We start from the raw sequence: 17,663 nt of genomic DNA on the forward strand, positions 1-17,663 counted from the left end.
AACTTTACAGGGCAGAGTTTAAAGAAAAAGATTAATCATGAAGTGATAAACAGGATGCAGACTATTTACTAGAAGGTATGAAATCCATCATTTCCCTCTGGAATATTGTTTTGGCACAACTGAGAAGTGCCTCAGGGAAGAGTCTCATCAAAACTTACTTGCCCAGACAGTACAGCTTGTATTCCAAAATACATAACTTATGTGAGTTTAAGCAGTTTACAAGAGCAAAAGTGAAAAGGGGAAACATACTGTTCTCCCGGACAAGGCAGAATTCCAAAGTGCTCTGGCTCTCCAAGGTACAGTCTAAATCTACTGGGACATTAGGTTCACTCTGCTTCTCCAGCCGATACTGAGGACCTGAAACATAAAGTAACTTGTAAAATCATCTGTTTTCTAACAAAGTGATGGCTTATCACGTTCAACTAACATGAGATTACTCGTAGCCTAGCAGTAAGGCAGGTAGATGTTTATGTTTCAAAGCTCTTTGCCAAAGGGAAGGGCCCTATCATAAAAAGGTGGAGGACGGTGAGCAAGGCAACAGCATATTCCAGTCACCTTCAGCTGTCTAACAATGCTGCCTGACAACCCCTGTCCGACGTTGCCGCATTATTCCTACACCAGATGAGCCTGTGTCAAACACCCTGCCCGTGCTGCAAGGCAGGGTATTGCCTGTGGTAAGAAATACCTGCTCAGACCTCGGTGCGTGCCTGTGTTGCATTCCTTGGGCACCCTTCCTGATGTGAAAAAGCACAACGTGTTCGCTCCCCATCGCTCTGGCCCCTCTGTGGCTCTTTACAGACTGAAGACCAGCCTTGGGCCCGTCACCCTGGGTGCTGTTTGCTGGGGACGGAGCCCGGCCCACACTCACACCCTCCCCGGGTGTGCAAAGCCACGCGAAGCCCGGCTGCTGCAGCCTCGGTGTCTGCACAGAGCACTGAGAAATACCGGGGAAGGAAAGCAGCCCTCCTTTTACGAATTGCGTTTTGCCCCATAACACCCAGCTGGGCTATTTGTACCTCTGCCAAGGGGCATTTCCCAAAAGGCCGGGCTGCCGAAGCACGGGGTGAGGATTTCCTCACGCATCAGCAGCGGTTGGCACTGCCTTCCGGGCTGACTGGTGGGGTTTGGCATCACCCAGCAGCTCAACAGCTCCACGGAGCAGAAAGGGTCATCGAGAAATGGATTTTATCTTTTTCCGGGGATCTGTACACTGTCAACATTGGACTGCATCAAATATCAGCATGCACAGATGCTGTTGCTTCAAATGAATTATTTTTATATACGTTGCACTTAGATATTCAAGATTCAGGTGCCAACTTCCTTCTTCTCAAACCAAATCACCAAAGGAAAGATGACACTACTAAAAAAACCTGTTTTCCGACTACAGAAAATATATGAAAAAATTGTTTTTACAAAAATTAGGCCACTTTAAAAAAGAAATTTTAGTTGATCAGATCCTTAAACTCTGTGCCTTCGCTAGAACAGAAAAAGGACACACTAAATACAATTCCAGGTGAGACTCCATCAGTCAGCTCCGGGCCTGCTGTCTGAACAGCGGGTGGGAGAGGACCCGGCGGGGCGAGGGGGGTGACTCGGGAAGGCAAACTCCACCTGGGACCCTGGGCCGAAGAAATGCCACTTCCAAGGGCAGGAGCTGGTGGAGACAGACGCGCTCCCGTCCTCGCTGCACCCCCGAGCAGTGCAGGGTGGACCTCTACTCCCACTCCCACCCGAGAGATGAAGTGCACATCAAGTTCTCAGCTGCGTAATTTCTGTACAATCTAGTTAAATAATGCTAAACAGGTACCTGAAAAAATTTAAGTGATGCAAAGCACCTTTAACCAGCTTGTAACGTAACAAAAAAACTAGACCTGAAATAACGAAATCTATTCCCTCTTTATCAGTACTGAAAATACTTCTGAACGTTTCCTGACTTTGAATTATGATAGCATATGATGAAATATTTAAAACATAAAAAAATTAAGTATTTTAGCCTCAGATGGCATGCCTAAGAAATGGAATTTGTTAGCCAATTAATTTTAAATTTGCTACAGCAGAATTTCAATTACGGCTTCTCATTTCGTCTCCCCAGAAGCCACGTGAAGCGCTCGCCGCACGGCCCAAGCGCCTTCTGCTCCTCAAGTGGAACATTATTTCTCCGTAAAATGGAGCCCCCCTACTCCCGGTGACTCTCGGAGCAGACACAGAGCCAGGCTGTTTGCAGCCCACCGGAGGAAAGCACGGCCGCTCCCTCCCTGCCCAGCGCAATCAGCAACTGCCCGTGGAGCTGCTCGAAGCGTTCACAGAACAAACCACACTCCAGAACAGCAGCGAGGTCTCCTACCAGCACAGACAACAGGAAGGCAAATATACACAGCACCATCGTTTCCCAGCTACTAGAAATGTGACCGAAAATTAAAAATAAAGGCACACAGGCCTGGCTTGTTAGGCAGAAGCAAAATACACTGAATTGAAACAAATATTCAAGCAGTAAATCAATTTGTTTTTAAAGACTGGTGTAGGTTTAAAACCAGTGACAGCAAAACCTGCTTGCTCGCTCCGTTTGTCAGAAGCGCCTTCCAGAGGTTCCCAAACTGCATCCAAATGCTGACCGACACCCAGCAAGGACAGAGCCAGCAGACCCGTCGGTTCCCACCCGTGTTCTTGGTACGAGGCACCAAACCCCAAACTCCACCTGCTCCAACGACAGACGGAGCCTCCGCTTCCACCCCAACCTCAGCCCACGGCCACCAGGGCCGGGACCTGCTGACGCCCATCGCTGCGTCCCAGCTCCCTGGTTCTTTGTTACGGCCCCTCTCCCACTCCTACCCCAAAAACATTTAAAATCAGAGCAGAGGGAGAAGTGAAATGAGCCCCTCTTGGAACCCGTGACGGCTGGGCAGGCCTCGGGGCGCGGTGCCACAGCCCCCCCAGCCTCCCCGGTACCTCCCTGGGTGCCCTCACCCAGAACACGCCTGTGACAAGCCAAGTGGATCCATTCCATGAAACACTCTTCTAAGTGTTATACCTTCACCTATCCCACTACACCATCCCTGTTTACACCATTTTCTCTCATTTGCTCAGCACCGCACACGAGGTGCCGCGGGGCTCCAGCTCCGAACCGTGTGCTGCGCTCTGCAACACAGAGATGGGCTCGTCCCCGTGCTTCTGAGACAGTGGGATGGGGCAAAGAGACAGACATCAGCGCCACCACAGCCTGGAAACGATCAGAGAACCATAAGCACACGATGACCAGGGGACAAGGTTAAAAGCAGGAGCTTGGCAGTGGTTTACCGTCCCTCTGCGTGGATCCGATTCCACCAGCTGGATCCACTCAAAAGAACGTCATCACCCATCTCGGAAACACCAAGCTCCCGCCGCCCTGCGGAGAGCTTTCCGCGATCACATCCCTCCACACCACCACGCCACTGTCAAAGGGTGATTTTTATCTGGGGCAACTTGAGAATTCTGCGATCAGGTAAGTTGTTTTATCTAGTTTGTGTCAAGACTGTATTAACTATCTGCTAATAAAGCAATGAAATACAGCTACAGACCAGAAACCAAGGCAACCTTCCGTAGGAGTAACTCCTTTAAAACAGAAAATACTAAGAAATACATTTAAAAAGTGTAAATGGATTTTTAGAGAGAATCTACTCTTAAATAATATATTTTAAATATCTGTACACATTTACATGACCTTTACTTCACAACAGATGAAAAATGTTAGGCTGATTCTGTGGAGGAGTTTTACTACCAGACTTCTCTCACAAGTTCAAATGATGTCATTGTAGTAGAAATATTAGGTAATTTAACGGTCTCCTAACAGAATACTGCTCTGGGAATTTCCACAAAATTTCAAGTGGTAATACCAAAGCTGGATTTTATGGATTTCTGTAATCTGATGCAAACGCTCCACGCAATTGTAAAATAAACCTTTAAAGTGCTGGCCCGGACGGCCCTGGCCCGCGCCCCAGGCAGAGCCCTCCCGCTGACGGCAGCGACGGCTGCTCCGGGCTCTCGCTGCTCGCTGGAGCAAGGAGAGAGTAAATCACGTGTACTGTGTTCCACCACCAACCAGGGAGCGAGCACACTAAAATGGAAGTTACCAGGGCAAAATACCCAGAAGACAAAGCTAATGAATACGAGCCCCTCTTCTAGTTCTGTAATTTGGTCACAAGTACTTGGAGAGAGGGAAGCTGATGCTGGGTTAAAGCAAGCAGGGCTGGAGACACACGTGCTCGTGTGTCCGGGAGGAAGGAGGGAACCAAGGCAGCAGGCTGAAACAAGCCATAGAATGGTGTTCAAAAACTAGCAGAGATTTGTTTGGGGCCCCAGGGAGGGTGTGAGAGCTGGGTCCCTTCTCCACCAGATCTGGTGGCCTGAGGCATTAGGTCTTCTCCATTCTTGGGCCACTCCACTGACAGAGCGTCCCGCACGCAGGAGCGAGTGCCCGAATCACACACTGCAAATACAACCAGCGACAGCAATTTTTCTCTTCTGGACTTGTTCTGGTGTGCTGACAGAGCAGCGGCTGTGCAGGAGCGGGGCGAACCAGGCCTGCTGGCCCCAGGGCCGTGCTGGGCAGCCGGGCACTCCCGCGGGGCTGATCCTCCCCAACACACAGCCCTCCCCCAAAACCCCCCTTTAACCACCCACCCACGGCTTCTGCCTACGCACACCCCTTGTACTTCGTTATTTCAAGATGCCCCTTTAAACAGCGAAAGGTTTATCAGGAATTAAAGACAAGAAGGAAACAACCCCCAGTGCTACTTCCACAGCTTTCTAGGCACAACCCGAAGGTGCCCCAGGAAGAATCCCACCACATAATCAAATTAAGCAGCTCTCTTACAAAAGGCGAATGGCCATCCGCATAACAACAAACCAATTCTGTTGCCATTTAAGCTGCAAAGCCTTCAGAAAGGGGTTTTGAAAGCATGACCCATCAGTTCTAATTTTTAAAACTTATCCTTTCAGTCAAGACTAGAAAAAGGCCCATTCCAACTTTTATCTTCACCACAAAGTGCTGTTATCTTGGGCTGATGTCAGGAGCTCTATCTCTCTTTCTGCTGACAAGCAGAGACGAGAGAGATAAGATTGGGAACGAATCTCACTTCTCTGAGTAAATAAATAATCAATACTCATCTAAATGTAAATGAGAAAGTATCCCCCTCTGATAACAGGGCTCTTATCAAACAGCCAATTTTCTACAGACATTTGGCCTCAACCAAATCACCATCATTCAGCCCCAGCCTAATGGCTAAAAATCGTAACTAAATTGAACCGATCACCAGAGATCAACTAAGTTCAGCCATGGCTACTACAGGTTCAAATGTTTGGAATGCAATTTTTCCCCCATTAACTTTCAATAGCAATGAAGAATACCACGGTCAGGGGTTGAATTTGCACAATAAACAAACACCAACACTTAAAAAGAGAATGAGGCTTTAAACAAACCCCCAAACAAAACCCATCTCCATCTCCAAATTAGTTAATAGGGTAAAATAAGGATTATAGAAAGACTTACCTCAATATTTAATGTTTGTGGAATTGTCAAACGTAAACTAAAAAACCCAGTATAAACAAAAAACCCCACATGGTTTAAAACTGAACCTATATTTTACAGTGTTAGTCTCTGTAACAAAACACATGGCTGCTGCATCCTATTTATCCCTTATCTTTACCTCCCTCTCAAGAGCTCCTATAATTCTCACAAAAGCCCCAGTTCCAGCTATACTCTTTGTCAGCTCTTTCTGCTCCCTTTATGGTCCATGCATTTGTTCAAACCACTTTTGAATTTCTGATTTCCATAACAGTGACCTCCAGAATTTATTGCGCTGTGTGAGAAAAAGAATTCCCCTTTGTTTCAAAAAGCCATTGCCAACCCACCGCTTTTGGGGCATGCAGCAGTTCTTGTTTTATGCACAACTGTGATAAACCCCTCCCAATTTACCCTCTCTACCACATGCACTTCACAGACTTCTCTTGTACCCAGTCATGTCTTTTCCAAACTAGGAAAGATCTTCTCCCCTTAGCATCTACTCCTCATTTCACATGTCTGATCCATTTTTGCACTCATCCATTTCTCTATCTTTTTACTTCTATATTATCCTTTTTGAGATAAAATATAACAATTAAGATGTGGGCACATCATGATTTATGGACAGGCATAGTAATGCTTTGTTTTGTTCTCTATTCCTTTCCTAATTTCTGATGTTCAATTTGTCTTTCTGACTGCTCCTAAGCACTGAGCTGAAGTGTTCAGAGAACTACCCATGACGACTCTGGGATAGTTTTCTTGACTGATGGAAGGTAATTAGAGCCCATCATTGTATACATATAGTTACAGTTGCTTTTCACCATGTATATTATTTTGCACTCATTGACACTGAATTCCCTCTCTCATTTTATTGTCCTGTCACTCAGCACTGTGAGATACCTCTGCAGTGCTTCACAGACAGCTTTTATTTGCACTATTCTTACTTCTTTTGTATCAACAGCACATTTTGTCACATCAGCATTCACATCCTTTTCCATGCCCCACATTAACGGAACAATGTAGGTTCTACCAGTTCCACTGGAACTCCACCAGTAACCTAGTTACTAATAACGGAGGGCCATTATTCCTATTCTTTGTTTCCTGTCTTTTAATCAATTATTAATCCATGCGAGGATCCTCCTTCTCATCCTGTGACAGCTTAATTGCTTTATGAGCCTTTGTCAAATCTTTTTTGGAAATCTAAGCATGCTGTATAAAACACATCATCCTTATTCAGATGGTCTCTGACTTCCTCAGACTGCTCACTGGTTTCCGAGGCATGACCTGCTCTACAAAAGCTATGCCATTTTTTTCCCTTCAGTATATTGCATTTGTCCGTGTGTCATCTATTAATTCTGCTCTTTGCTACAATTTCATTTTACGATCTCGCCGTTTGCCTGGTAAGGAAGCCAAGGGGTACTGGTCTGTCCTTGAAGTCCTTCAACAAACCCTTGCCACCATCCGCACCCGACAGAGCAGCAGATACGAGCAACGTATTATACAGTATTTAACAGTACAGCATCGTCGTACCTGACCTCTACCCCGTCTCTCAGCCACTACTGCCTGCTCATGGTGGCTTGTTTCTGTTTGTGGGGTAGTTTTAAAGCTTGCTCTCCTGGCACCGCTCCTCAGAACAACTGCCTACAGAAATGCTGCGGCGCGAGAACGTCTTCAGCCTCCCGAGGGCAGAGGTGCGAGGCCCCGCAGCAGGAAGGGGCTCGTGCCCCACCTGTGTCAGCAGAACAGGAACGCTCCTCTGCTTTCCCAGCAGATGCAGACGTGCCCCGGGGAGCCGGCGGACGCTGCGCCAGGAGCTGTGAGACCGCTCAGCCTCCGTGGGGGCGAAGGACGGGACCTTTTGGCCCGACACCCAAAACAACCGCAGAAGGTTACGCGGTGCTGCAGGAGGATTTCCACGCGTCTGTACGGCCAGCCCCAGCCCCAGCCCCAGCCCCAGCCCCAGCCCCAGCCTTCGCCCACCTCTCCCGCACAGCCTGGGCTGCACCCCCGTGAGAGCCAGCGCTGCACCAACTGGGACGTCGAGCTCCTGCGTGTATGGCTGCAATTCCACAATAACACATGAAAAATCAGAAATTTAAGGGCCATTCAGCAGTCATCGCCTAATAGCCAAGGTGGTAGATGCCAGGCAGACAGTAAATGAGCAAAAGTGAACATGAGCTATGTTTCAGGCTCCGTCCATGTACAGAAGTAAGACAGGAAAGTAGTCAAAAGAAAATAGTTGATAAACATTTGATATTGATGTCTGAGGTACCTTCCTATTTCAAGTTTCTCCTTTCACAAGGATACATGATTTATTGCCTCACTGCTCCAACCCTAGGTTTTGAAAGTGTGATTTCTTTTGAGTTTAAACTATATTTATATTTATTTTTTTGTTATCACTTTTTTATTATTGCTATAGAAAATATTTGCTGGAAATATGTTGCAGCTATTACAAGGTCATAAAAAAGAGGAGGTTTATGTATTTCTATCATTTCAAATAGTCTGTCAGAAAGTATCAGTCGCGCTAAGTGTAAGACTACTGGATTCCAGCTTTCCCTCAGCGAGCACATGGGCAGCATATGGAAGAATTAAAATAGCTCAGTGTGGATGCTCCCTGGGTGCTGGCTGGGAGCAGGCGAAGTGCGGCAGCGCGTCGTCCCCAGGAAGCCCTCCCGGGGCACAGCCGGCCTCTGCAGAGGCACACGTGGAGACCAGCCTCCCCGTCAATGCCGGACACTGACCTGGGCTGGGAGATGAACACTGGGCAAGGGCTGTAAAACACGAGAGGACTGAGGACAGAGAGGGATCGATACACTACAGAGAGCACAGAAACTGGGAACGGAGAGAGGTCTCAGGCCTCCTTCTGTAGGACTGTTCTTAGACCATGACAGAAGGGGCAAGGATTCCATTGTCTGCTTGGCAATGACAATAAAACAACAGAAAATATGTAAACAGTTTGAGAGGAAATAGCTGTAAAGCCAGAATGTTTACATCTCAAATCCTACTGCTAGGAGGACATCTTAAATCTGTTTATCCATTGAAAATCCCCAAAGTCCCTCAACACCTCTGAAGTGGAATAAAGATTTTATCATTACAAATGCAAATATTGGTTAATAAATAAAGATATTTAAATAGTGAAAAGAAACTTTTAACATTATGCACAAGCATGAGACTTTTTTTTTTTAGTCCAATCTGTTTTTTCTTAACTTGCACTGTTGTGACATTACTGAATTTTACATACAGTTATCTGCTGCTCTCTGCAGAAATACAGATGGTTTTTGTAGAAATAAACAGTCATTTATATGAAACAATTGTAAAATAGTTTATGGAAACCAGTGGTGTAATGCATTCAAATAAATGCCAGGACCGGCTGATGGAGAGCCAAGGTGTTAAATCACACTGCTTAAGAATTCAGCTGTGGGAAACAGATAGTAAATCCAGAGTGACAGAATTTCCAGTGATGGCAAAGGTTTCTGACATCTAGTCCAGTACACAAAAACTACAGCAGTTCAAACCCATTTTACTTAACACTACCTTGACAGCCAGTGAAATTAAAGAATTTAGTCAAAAGCCCCTTAAAAAGAAACAAACACTTCATTTATGTATTGCTTTTTGGTAGAATAGGAAAACATGCAGCACAACTAGCAGCAAACCAGTCCTTGCAGAATATTAACACAAGTGCTTTATTTAATTGCTGCTGCAGCCTCCTACTCTTTTTGCATTAGCAATATCTAGGTCCAAATAAAGTTGAAAGGAGAAAGAAATCATCACGTTTGACCTATAATGCACCTATAGCAGAACTACAACATCCAGGTTAGTTTTTTTTAATCACGAATTTAAGAGACAAAGTCAGGGCAAGTGGCTGTCCAGGTTACGGGCAGGGCAGGGCAGGGCTCACACACCCGACGCCCCTTTAAAATGTGTCACCGACGGACACCCCGCGATCCAGGCTGGGATGGTTATTTGTGACGCGGAGCAGCCCGAGGTCTCTACCTTACTGAGAACGGTGCTTCCCCCTGGTTACAGCCCTTGCAAGGGCTGATCCAACCTCCCGGACGGGTGCATTTCAGGCTTCACAGAAAGGCAGCAGGAAGATGGTCCCATGAATGTACCTGGTGTATCAGCAGGATCTCCCTTCATCAGAGTGGGTAAAATAAACAAAAGTCTCTACCATCCCAACACTGAACGGCAGAATTTAAAATGCCACATAAATTACAGCTTTATTACCAATCCAGAAGAACCAATAAAGGTATGATTTCAATACCAACAGCTCTAAAATAGACTCAGTTCAATATTTCACTTTCATTTCAGAGGCCAGGCATGAAAAATTTTCCTCACCCATTCGGGCTGATGTCCAGAATCCCATCAGTCCAAACGCACAGGACTAACGAGCTATTTCTATTCTGACAAACTATTCACAAACTTTATTCCCGATGAGCTGTTCCACACACACCAAGATCCCTGTCCCCCCGTCACGTCAGTGTCTGCTCAGCATCAGCAGGCTGGTGAGAAAGCGCTTGCTGAAATAAATTATTACTGCTGCAGAGCAGGGATGGAGTTTGTAGGCAGAAGGAAATAATTTCCAGCAGCCTCTACCACACCCTCTCCCGCGCAGAGGGGCTCACCCCGCACAGCACCAATCCTGCTGAGGAAAATCCGCTACAAAACACCCTTCCCCTTTCCCTAAGGCACATCATGGCGGAGAGCACACGAGCATCGGACCCACACGCAGCCCCGGGAAAGCGGGGCAGAGGGTGCTGAGCAGGACGGGGGAGCAGAGCCACGGCCTGGCAGCAGCACGGACGGGCAGGCAGCTCCTCACCGCCCCTGCACGTGACCGAGCGGGCAAAGAGCTGGAATAACTCGGGGCTACACGTTTACACTTATGCCTTTTCTACTGCGTTGCCTCTTTGGTGAAAGGGGGGCAAGCTGCAGGAGAGTCTTGACCAAGGATCTGAAAACATTCGTGTTCTTTTTAATTTAAATCCTGCTAATATAAACAGCTTAATGCAAGGAAAGCCAGGATTTCTGAAGTATTTCCAGGTAAAGCCATTCATAACTGGGGGCAGAAGACTCTGCAGGGATGCTATAATTATCCAAAACAAAGCACTGAAAGCCAAAGAAACTCAAAACTACCATTAAGCAGAAAAGCATGCATGTAAACACATGGAAATACAAATTAATTGGCTTTTCACTGTCACAGATGCTGGGGCTTCCATCTCTTTAAGAGTCAGAGCAAACATATGCATCGCCTACTCTAACATATTTACTTTTAAATTTAAACTCCTCAGTTACCATCATTCAATGACAGTATCAAACTTTAATGACACTTTATTCTAATTGTGGTTCATCTCTTCAAAATGCTTTAATCACAGGGCTGTGGTTTTACATAGTTTATCTTCCCAGTTCTCCTTTTTTATCTATATAAAGACATACATACATGCAATCAGTACACACCCCCCACCTTTCCAGCATTCCTTTTTGCCCCTTTCCCCCACCTGCAGGGTGGGGGTGAGGAAGCGACGCCCGAGACCAGCAGCTCTCCCAGCAGCGAGGGCAGCCGAGGCGCGGGACCCTCCGTCTCCCGGCTGCGCGTCAGGAAGGAGTTTAACGGCTCTTTCCTGGCCTGAACACCCACAGCCTGTTAGTTCCTCCTCTCCCCAGTAACCCTCGCTGTGAACTGGGAGAGCAGGTGCCACCCAAAAGAGGCTCAGAATTAGCACTTCTCCCCACCCTTTGTTCTCTCCCACCACACACAACCAGCCCCTCGGCAAACGGAGCCACCAGCCCTGCGCTGGAGGCGGCTGCTGCTCCGGGGGGGACAGGGACACCCTGCCCTGAGCCAGGCAGGGTCTGGGGGGGCTGAGATGGGCTCCCCAGCAGACTCTGCTCCCACTGAGAGCACAGGCTCACAGCAAGGTGCCTGCGGCACTCCCGGCAGCTGGGCATCAGGGTCTTAATCTTCTGATGAAAGAAAAACATTTATTGATGGAGAAGAAGAAGAAAATTTTTCATGAATGCCAACAGCCATCTCAGGGCAACACATAAGAGTCCAGGGAGTTTCATCTATTTAGGAACCCACAAGAGTTATATTCTGGTTTGGGGGTTATTAGGGATATTTTTGAAGGTCACAGTGTTACATTTCTTTAAAGACCTAATTTTCAATAATTTGGAAACCAGACCGGAGATGTGTACATGATAGGAAGCCGGTTCCGAGCTCGAAGCCCAGGGCGTGGTTTTGGGGAGCCATTCTGCACGCGCAGCAGAGACCCTGGGCCCTCGCTCCAGATACCAGATTTGCTGAGGACGCCCCTGAAACCTATTTGCCTTCACAACTGGAGATGACCTGCTCCACGGAGGGAGCAAATCTGCCCGTTATAAACGGCCCCTGTCCTGCCTCGTCGCTGCCAGCTGCCTCCCGGTGCTCCCGACCCGTTCTCCTCCCTTCCTCCTGCTCTCCCCGGCCGCGGGGCCGCGGAGCCGCCGTGCCCCTTCCCGGCACTCCTGGAACGCCAGCTCTCCTTAGCATCTGCGGGAGGCAGGAACAAGACAAATCGACTCTGGCACCACAGCATCAAGACCAACTATTTACAAACAGAACTGCTGAGATACTCCAGGAATAGGAAAATCGTGGGACAGGTTTAAACGAAAACCTTCAGCGTTGCGGCACCCGCGCGATTTCCCTTGGGCCTGGTGAGGTGTTTGACAATAAGTGGTTTTTCACACAAATAGTATCTTTGCATCACCATTTTTGCTTATGTCCCATGTAAGTTTTGAAATAAATGTGTTTATAAACAGTTTCAGAAGCATGTTTAAGACAAGAAATTTGACGTTATAAGCAGTGCTGAGACTGCTATGTTAGAAAGTGAATTTTCAAACAAAACTGAGATCTCCTTTCCCTAGTTGCTGTCTGAATGGAAGATGAGCCTCATGCAGCACCTTATTTTGAGCTTCTGTTCTCCAAGTTCTGAAGGGTAACTTAACAGCTTTGTGTGAACAAAGCTGAAACACGGGAGTTATACACCTTTACAAAACATAGTTTTGTAATAGACTGTGCTGTGAGTTACCTGGTGATGGAACAGGTTATTTTCACTGGCCTTTGCAGCTATCATTCCTTAGATTCTGTTGTAGAGACTAAAATACGATATGGAGACTTTTATTTTTATGTCTTATCCCTGTTTCTTGAATTTTTCTCTTTCCTTACTTTTCAGCTTCCTGTGGCAGTGAGATAATACACTTATCCAGACTAGTAAGATTATTTTAAGACTATTTTTGGTCACTTTGCACATTTTAAAGAATGCAAAAAGCACTAGTTGACAGCTGTTAGGGACTTGAATGTTATTGTAAAGCAGCTGTTTTCATTTATAGAAAAAGTATTAGTCTTTCTCCAAACCGAACAGAATACTAAGTTAATAACTCTCACTCTAACCTACGGAAAATACAGGTCATGTCTGTGAAATGTTGGCAGAAGGTATTGTTTATAACAATTAAACTTGTATAGCATTTTGTTCTTAAAAGGATTGAGCATTTCTGGTTCAGGGATGTTTGCAGTTTGAAGCAGCTATTAAATAATAATCAGTAGCATGTTCACCCTGCAAAGAATTTCTACTTAAAATCAGACAAGATTAATCAGACAAGGCTTCTCTGCTCACAAGAAATTTCAAATGAAGAGAGGCTGACATGGACCAGAAACAGGCAGGATTATTCTAACATTTCAGCATTTTACATTGTTTAGTTTTGTCTCTCATTTCCTTCTAACAACATTTGGTTTTTATATACTGACATCAATGCTTAATTTGTTTGAAAACAAAGCCTCTGTACACATTCCCTCTGCATTCTTATTTACTTTACATTAGTATTTATAGTCCACTCAGTCAAGCTCTGGAGGTAAAGGCAGCTGGCATCCCAGAGAATATATTTGTTGAAGAGCAAAAGGAACGAGACAGCTCAAAGCGAGGAAGATAACTTTCAAGTGTACATATAGTTCCTGCACATATTTAATTTGAGAATCACCATGGCATCAAGATACACAAAGCATCAAGAATGAAGTCATCATCTTTCTTATGTTCTTAAAATTGTAAGCCATGCTAACATGTTTTATAGAAAATACTGAATGCGGGCTTTAGTGCAGATATAAAAAGCCCGATAAGATCTACTTGCACATTGTGGGATGCTGTCAGACCCAGTCTGAGCTGCGCCGTGGTATCTGAACATAAGGGTCTCTGCATTTCATCTTGGAAAAACTGTGCTTTCCTTGGTCCAACTGAGAGCCTTCCTAAAAGGCAGGATTTAAAATGTACATCTACCATAACCTAAATTCCTAGGCTAACTGGGGAACACGTAAGTACCGGTGAAAGTCCACCAGAAACACCCACCGGATTGATGGTGTAGGAAAATCATTTAGCAGTAAAACAAATCAAGTTATGTTGATGATGATATTCTGTAGTTGTGCAACACAATCTATACGACCTACAAAACTTTCTCTGCAAAGCACAAGGGTGGGATTTTGAAAGCATGCCTAATATCTACCCTTTTCAGAAGTTAATATTAAGACCCTTACTGATTTCTAGGGAGCAGAATTATGCCGTTAAACACCCAAATCTCACCTCCTAAAAAGGCTTTTCAAGACTTCATTATTATATCTGTCCAAAATCCAGGCAGCACTGTATCTGACATTTTCACTGATAAATTCAGGAAGAACACGAAGTTCTTATGCTCATGATTTCAAGCATGTGATTCCCTTTCTGTAGATCTGCCACACTGCAGACCAATTTTATATTTAAACCATCAGCTGCTGGAGTGCTCACAATGTTCAAAACCAGTCTTGAAGAGATCTAGACCTGGCAAGTTCATCCAAAGCAATCCTTAGACTATCTCTGGATACTGGGGCTCTCCATGGGGCCTTCACCGCAGCGTCTCGGCGCTGCCCAGGCCCGTCTGACACGCACAGCAAGGGCCCTGCACCACCGACAGGAGCTTTCGGCTTCTCTCTCCTCACTGGCGAGGTCAGGATGGTCCACTACCCACCGGCCGTGGTGAGGATATCACCCCATCCTCGGCCTCTTTCTCTCCCATTCTGGCTTTTTTGAGAAAACTCTCCCACGTGAGCGATGCCACCGAGCCTCCCTCAAGGTGGTCCATCACTGGATTAGACCAGGCTCCTCTGGGAGCTCATTCCACAACCAAGAGTGTTTTATTTCCAGCTCTTACGTAAAATATGCATGTGCAATACATGCTGCTGAGCACGCAATAGGTTAAACAAATTGATGATAAAGTATTCTACTTAGTTATTTTTCATTACCATAAGAAAACATCAATTACATTTTCTATTTTATGACTGTACACAAGGGAATCCATTACAATAACACAGAGGCTGTACGACTGGTTTTGCTGCTTCTTTCCTAAGCAAGAAGAACAGTTAGTTTTTAAAGACAATGAAACCAGCCCAGAGAAAAGGAAGGCACACCAGTATATCTGCATAGACAGTTCCTATCCTGATTTATCCAGCCTGACTCCAACTAATTAAACATCTGCCTCAACAATTTCCTCTGCAGATTTATCTTCTCCAGTATGCAGCACTGACTGGTTGTTACAGGCTTTTCCCAAACTTGCAGCCATTCCCACGTACTCCTTCCAGTCGGTTATTTGGGCACGTGGCAGGAGATGATGCAGTGTTCCCATTAACCCCCTGCCGCCGCCTGCGGTGGGACGGGTCAGCGGGGTCCCCCAGCACTGCTGCAGCACAGCCACATCCTCTGCACAACGGCTTACGGGCCGCGGGTCTCTGCTATAACACACGGAGGTTATTTTACCACCTGCGTTTCCTGTTGACTGACTCAAAAATTATTACTTAAAAATGGTCACATACCTCTAAGGCAAAAGCCTTGTGACACCAAGCAAGGAAAACAGCAAGGAATGTGAAATAGCTTCAATAGTTTGCAATAATTTTATCTAACATAATATCTAAATAGAGCTAGGCACAATCAGAATATTGCTTCCATTTCTTTCATGCTGCTATGAAACAAAGGTTGTACCCAACTTCTATCTCCTTCTACTGACCTATATCTTCCTGCAACATATCATCTTTGGCTTGAAGTTAAATTCCAGTCAAAAGCCTTTATTTGGCTTTAGTCTTTTCGACAAATGGGATTTTGAAATAAACACATCAATATTATTATTATTCACACTACAGCTACGCGAACGTCCGTGCACGTGCTGAAACAGAACATGGGGAAACCCGGGCTGTGTGCGACCCTTCGTCAAGAGAAACTTTCTCTGTCATTATCAGCCTCATGCTCCAGGAGGCGGGCAAGGGTCGGTAGCTGCAAGGGTGGTAATGGCACTTCTAAACAAAAGTCAGAAACAGAGAAGCCTGATCAGAAGGTCATCGACTCACGGAGGTGACCGAGGCGTATGGATTTTCAGGAACTTGCAACTCAATTGCTTGTTGAAAAACCTACTTGTAAGCTACATACTACTGCCTGAATAAAGTAAGTAGAGAAAAGTAGCCTAGCACGTTAGCCCTGGTCGTGCTGGAACATCCCCTTCCTGACTACACAGACATTCTTCAATTTCTTCCCCACCCAAACCAGCCAAGCAGGGTTTGCATTTTCCTACAAACATAGGACCAATTTGAAAAATGTCATGGAAGTCAGTGGTGAAAATAGGTCAGAAAGCAATTTCTTATACAAGTACTTGAAAACAGCATAAACTGTAAACATAATAAATTCATTTGTCCTGTGAAGACTGGTCTGGAGGCACACTGAAAATGTGCAGGTATGTTCATAGGCATTTCAGTTTTATTAAACTATTACAAAAGCTTTAAATAAACATGCTAAGTCTATTTTTGGTTCATACTCTTTAAAAATCAGAACAATCAACTTAAAAGGAAGCACTGCTGAATGAGAAGGGATGCTTTTCCTAAATTATGTCTTATCTTTTATTCAGAACTTTGACATCCTAATCTGCTGCTTAATAATGACTTGAACTACGACGGCACAGGACCGACTGTGCTAATAGTCTGATCTTAAATTCCATTTATCCGTGCATCCCCCAATGAAAGTAAGAGGCATATCCACTTCAGATATGAAGAATCTGGTGGGAGATGAAGAATGATGACAAAATCTTTCCCAACTCCTGCCCCAATCTACCAATACCCGCTGTGGTGGGACCCCGGGGGCTCCCTGCCCGCCCTGCAATTTCTGCTGTTTTAAAGACAACAGGCAAGACCCTCCCAACCCCCCCCGCCCCCCAAAGTCTGCTGACTGACGCATTGCAGTTTTGGATAAGGGAAGTAATTGGGAGTAAGGGAAGGTCTGGATAAGGGAAGATAATTTTAACAAAAAAGTTTGATTTGTGATTTACCAATTCAGTACATAATTACCTCATCTGAGAAGTCCCTTCACCCATGTGACAGTATTACACGACAATTTCAGTAATGCTTTATGAGTGCTCGCCAACATTTAAAAAATAAAACAAGTATTTCACTTATGAAATTCAGTAATATGGGGATTCAAGCAGAAACCTTTCCCTAGAGTGATCACCCTTCTCGCACTGACTCCAATCCATGGAGCCTGCAACTGCGGGCCCTAATTCTGGACGTATCTATACACGAGCTTAAACTGCAATCTGTAAACAACACTGACTAGTTCAAGAAATCCAATTACATGTTCAAAAGTAAATATACCTATAAGTAACCAAGGTTATATCCACAGCAGGGACGATGGTCATATCTCCAAGTGAGGTGTCACATGGATAATTTATAAAAAGTAAATTCAAATGATTTCTTATATAATTAAAAAAGCCCCAAATGATACATAGATACTTATATACCCTGTTGCTGCCAATGTTTCTGAGCAGGAGTGCCAAGACAGTACAAACTAATGTATGAGCTGAAGGAATAAACGACAGGTCTATTCAATTTCTAAACTACTGAGCAAAAGTAACAAAATAAAAGCAAAACCAAATTTCAAACGGTCAAAGTAAAACATCTGTTACACGAAGGAGGAAAGTAGTTTAAAGACTGAGCTAAGTGAATCCTTTAGCCACTTCCCTTCTGGGAAGAGAAATCTGACCCCAGGAAATAAATAAAAGTCACCCAAAAAGTGAACAAAAGAGGTGTTTGAAA

At 45.2% G+C, this 17,663-nt stretch overlaps 1 protein-coding gene across 6 annotated transcripts in view; it reads right to left on the reverse strand.

The window, feature by feature from the left end:
- MAPKAP1 (MAPK associated protein 1) overlaps window positions 1-17,663 on the reverse strand; it is a 106,475-nt gene that overhangs the window by 27,781 nt on the left and 61,031 nt on the right. For 5 of the 6 annotated variants that reach the window (XM_074890918.1, XM_074890919.1, XM_074890921.1 and 2 more), the window contains one exon: window positions 250-357. The exons of the other annotated variant lie outside the window; for it this stretch is intronic. In XM_074890918.1, the coding sequence (XP_074747019.1) occupies window positions 250-357 (108 nt within the window). The remainder of the gene's footprint in view (window positions 1-249; window positions 358-17,663) is intronic. 6 annotated transcript variants of the gene reach the window in all.

This window comes from Strix uralensis, chromosome 21 (assembly GCF_047716275.1).
Source record: "Strix uralensis isolate ZFMK-TIS-50842 chromosome 21, bStrUra1, whole genome shotgun sequence".
Taxonomy (NCBI): Eukaryota; Metazoa; Chordata; class Aves; order Strigiformes; family Strigidae; genus Strix; species Strix uralensis.